General features: G+C 47.2%; 1 protein-coding gene across 1 annotated transcript; it reads right to left on the bottom strand.

Moving 5' to 3' along the window:
• On the bottom strand, nucleotides 1-3,949 carry pcbd1 (pterin-4 alpha-carbinolamine dehydratase/dimerization cofactor of hepatocyte nuclear factor 1 alpha). The gene is made up of 2 exons (XM_023969992.3): nucleotides 3,809-3,949; nucleotides 1-178 (listed from the first exon to the last, which is right to left on the bottom strand). The coding sequence occupies exons 1-2, from the start codon at nucleotides 3,875-3,877 to the stop codon at nucleotides 86-88; spliced, it is 162 nt and encodes a 53-aa protein (XP_023825760.1). The 5' UTR covers nucleotides 3,878-3,949; the 3' UTR covers nucleotides 1-85.
• Between the last annotated feature and the right edge of the window lie 728 nt (nucleotides 3,950-4,677).

Genomic DNA, 4,677 nt, shown 5'->3' with positions numbered 1-4,677 from the left:
GTATGGGGCGGGATGAATAGGTGTCCTCTGCTCTTGGTTCTGCCATTGAGATGATAGACTGAAATGGCTGCAGGCCATGAGTTGCTCAGAGGACAGATGCTTGGTCGATGAAGGTAGCCAGAGTGATGTCTCTCTTGGAGAGGCCCCCGCAGTCATGTGTGCTGAGTGTGATCTGGACCTGGTGGAGAGGATAAGAGATCGCAGGAAAGACAGGGTAAATCAAATCAAAGGTTATTTATCACGTGCGCCGAATACAACAGGTGTARCCCTGGGGGGCTCCAGTGTTGAGGATCAGCGTGGCAGATGTGTTGCAACCTACCCTCACCACCTGGGGGCAGCCCGTCAGGAAGTCCTTAGTGAAATGCTTACTTACAGGCTCTAACCAACAGTGCAAAAAAGGTATTAATAGGTAAGGTAAAGAAATCAAAACAACAGTAAAAAGACAGTGAAAAATAACAGTAGCGAGGCTATATACAGTAGCGAGGCTATAAAAGTAGCGAGGCTACATACAGACACCGGTTAGTCAGGCTGATTGAGGTAGTATGTACATGTAGATATGGTTAAAGTGACTATGCATATATGATAAACAGAGAYTAGCAGTAGCGTAAAAGAGGGTTTGGCGGGTGGCGGGACACAATGCAGATAGCCCGGTTAGCCAATGTGCGGYGGCACTGGTTGGTCGGGCCAATTGAGGTAGTATGTACATGAATGTATAGCTAAAGTGACTATGCATATATGATAAACAGAGAGTAGCAGCAGCATAAAAGAGGGGTTGGGGGGGGGCACACAATGCAAATAGTCCAGGTAGCCATTTGATTACCTMTTCAGGAATCTTATGGCTTGGGAGTAAAAACTGTTGAGATGCCTTTGTGTCCTAGACTTGGCACTCCGGTACCGCTTGGCATACGGTAGTAGAGAGAACAGTCTATGACTGGGGTGGCTGGGGTCTTTGACAATTTTTAGGGCCTTCCTCTGACACCGCCTGGTATAGAGGTCCTGGATGGCAGGCAGCTTAGCCCCAGTGATGTACTGGGCCGTACGCACTACCCTCTGTAGTGCCTTGCAGTCGGAGGCCGAGCAATTGCCGTACCAGGCAGTGATGCAACCTGTCAGGATGCTCTCGATGTTGCAGCTGTAGAACCTTTTGAGGATCTGAGGACCCATGCCAAATCTTTTTAGTTTCCTGAGGGGGAATAGGAACTTGAAGCTCTCAACCTGCTCCACTACAGCCCAGTCGATGAGAATGGGGGCATGCTCGGTCCTCCTTTTCCTGTAGTCCACAATCATCTCCTTAGTCTTGGTTACGTTGAGGGATAGGTTGTTATTCTGGCACCACCCGGCCAGGTCTCAGCCTATAGGGAGGAGGTCAATCTCGTCGTTGTCGGTGATCAGGCACACGGTTGTGTAGTCTGCAAACTTAATGATGGTGTTGGAGTCATGCCTGGCCATGCAGTCGTGGGTGAACAYGGAGTACAGGAGGGGACTGAGCATGCACCCRTGGGGTGCCCCAGTGTTGAGGATCAGAGTGGCAGATGTGTTGCTGCCTACCCTTACCACCTGGGAGCGGCCCGTCAGGAAGTCCAGGATKCAGTTACAGAGGGAGGTTTTCAGTCCCAGGATCCTTAGCTTAGTGATGAGCTTTGAGGGTACTATGGTGTTGAACGCTGAGCTGTAGTCAATGAATAGCATTCTCACATAGGTGTTCCTTTTGTCCAGGTGGGAAAGGCAGTGTGGAGTGCAATAGAGATTCCATCATCTGTGGATCTGTTTGGGCGGAATGCAAATTGAAGTGGGTCTAGGGTTTCTGGGATGATGGTGTTGATGTGAGCCATTACCAGCCTTTCAAAGCACTTCATGGCTACGGATGTGAGTGCACGGGTCTGTAGTCATTTAGGCAGGTTGCCTTCGTGTTCTTTGGCACAGGGACTATGGTGGTCTGCTTGGAACATGTTGGTATTACAGACTCAATCAGGAACATGTTAAAAATGTCAGTGAAGACACCTGCCAGTTGGTCAGCACATGCCCGGAGCACACGTCCTGGTAATCCGTCTGGCCCCCGCAGCCTTGTGAATGTTGACCTGTTTAAAGGTCTTACTCACGTCGGCTACGGAGAGCGTGATCACACAGTCGTCCGGAACAGCTGATGCTCTCATGCATGCCTCGAAGCGAGCATAGACGTGATTTAGCTCGTCTGGTAGGCTCGTGTCACTGGGCAACTCGCGGCTGTGTTTCCCTTTGTAGTCTGTAATAGTTTGCAAGCCCTGGCACATCCGACAAGTGTCGGAGCCGGTGTTGTGCGATTCAATCTTAGCCCTGTATTGACGCTTTGCCTGTTTAATGGTTCGTCGGAGGGCATAGCAGGATTTCTTATAAGCTTCCGGGTTAGAGTCCTGCACATTGAAAGCGGCAGCTCTACCCTTTGTCTCAGTGCGAATGTTGCCTGTAATCCATGMCTTCTGGTTGGGGTATGTACGTACAATCACTGTGGGGACGACATCCTCAATGCACTTATTGATAAAGCCAGTGACTGATGTGGTGTACTCCTCAATGCCATCGGAAGAATCACGGAACATGTTCCAGTCTGTGATAGCAAAACAGTCCTGTAGTTTAGCATCTGCTTCATCTGACCACTTTGTTATAGYCCGAGTCACTGGTGCTTCCTGCTTTAATTTTTMKTTGTAAGCAGGAATCAGGAGGATATAATTGTGGTCGGATTTACCAAATGGAYGGTGAGGGAGAGCTTTGTATGCGTCTCTGTGTGTGGAGTACAGGTGATCTATAATTGTTTTCCCTCTGGTTGCACATTTAACATGTTGATAGAAATTAGGTAGAACTGATTTAAGTTTCCCGGCATTAAAGTCTCCGGCCACTAGAAGCGTCGCCACTGGGTGAGTGGTTTCCTGTTTGCTTATTTCCTTATACAGCTGACTGAGTGTGGTCAGTGCCAACATCCATCTGTGGTGGTAAATAAACAGCCATGAAAAGTATAGCTGAAAACTCTCTAGGCAAGTAGTGTGGCCTGCAATWTATCACAAGATACTCTACTTCAGGCGAGCAAAATCTAGAGACTTAGATTTCGTGCACCAGCTGTTGTTTACAAATATGCACAGACTGCCCGCCTCGTCTTTACGGAGTGTGCTGTTCTATCTTGCCGGTGCAGCGTATATCCCMCTAGCTGAATATCCATGTCATCATTGAGCCACGATTCCGTGAAACATAAGATATTACAGTTTTTGATGTCCCGTTGGTAGGATATTCGTGATCGTACCTCGTCTAATTTATTGTCCAATYATTGCACGTTGGCGAGTAATATTGACGGTAACGGCAGCTTTCCCACTCGCCTTCTGCGGATCCTTACGAGGCATATCGCTCTGTGTCCTCTGTACCTGCGTCTCTTCCTCTTGCAAATAACTGGGATGTTGGCCTTGTCGGGTGTTCGGAGAATGTCCTGTGCGTCCTGCTTGTTGAAGAAAAAATCTTTGTCTAATTCGAGGTGAGTGATCGCTGTCCTGATATCCAGAAGCTCTTTTTTGCCGTAAGATACGGTTGCAGAAACATTATGTACAAAATAAGATACAAATCATGCGAAAGAACACATAATAGCACAATTGGTTGGGCGCCCGTAAAACTGCTGCCATTTCTTCCGGCGCCATCTTACTGATAAATGGACATACGCCTGTTATTCAACTGGACATACACCTTTTAAAGCTATAGTGACATATGGAGAGACAGCATCACTAGTTGTGYAAGGGATAACCGGTTTGTCTATATCTCTTTTACCCCAGGCAATCCTAGTGGGCTTAAAAACCTTGTTGTACACATTAAACCACTCAGGGTGATGGTCCATCTTCTCTGCTTGTAGAGCCACCCTGGACATGAAGCCAAAGGCCTGTGAGATAAAGTAGCACACTGTACGTGCAAGTCTTCATTGTCACAATCAAGTAATATGCGTTTTATACCCTACGGCCATTAAATTGATCCTAGATCAGCACTCTCYGACGCTTTATGAATATATTCAAGCTTTTCTGACCTGGATGAAGTCTTTGAAGATGAACCCTTTGTAGATGGCGTCCCTTRCCACCACCACCCGCTGGGCGTTCCGGAGCAGGGGGAGTAGATGCTCCCTCTCCTCCTCACTCAAACCCTGGATTTTACTGGCCTGGAAGAGCAAAGCAAATAGTCKCTGTGCCTATTGGTTGCGTAGAAGCCCTTCTGGAATCAGTGTTGCATTGCATTCCTGCGGCCTGTTCGTAACGTTCAGATAGAAATGTGTTGTGTAGAAGAGGTACAATTATCTGTTTATGTAGAATTGGAGATTGTTGTTTTTTTCTGATTTTTTTATACAATTTGTTTCTGCAACATTCTGAACGTGTCACCCGAATTGAAAACATCCCTGGTTTTCAAAATGGTGGGAGGCCCCATTGCTTTCCCCTCATCACGTCAATGGAATTCCACAGCTCTTTTCACATGTGGTATCACATGAGCTTTAAACTCAGTTAATACTGAAAGGTACTTAAAAAAGGAGGGTATTTGTAGGAGGATTTGTCAATGCCTCCAAATGATCTGTCTTGGTGTTGAGCCAGCATGGAGACGAAGCAAAGAGATGTCACCATGAAGCAGCCGATTTAAAGGAGAATGCCATCAACCGGTATCTTAGCAATATGCTAATCTTCTTTA

The sequence above is a fragment of the Salvelinus sp. IW2-2015 genome, linkage group LG25 (genome assembly GCF_002910315.2).
Source record: "Salvelinus sp. IW2-2015 linkage group LG25, ASM291031v2, whole genome shotgun sequence".
Lineage (NCBI taxonomy): Eukaryota > Metazoa > Chordata > Actinopteri > Salmoniformes > Salmonidae > Salvelinus > Salvelinus sp. IW2-2015.
Note: the sequence above shows the minus strand (reverse complement) of the source record. Positions and strands in the feature narration are given on the sequence as shown.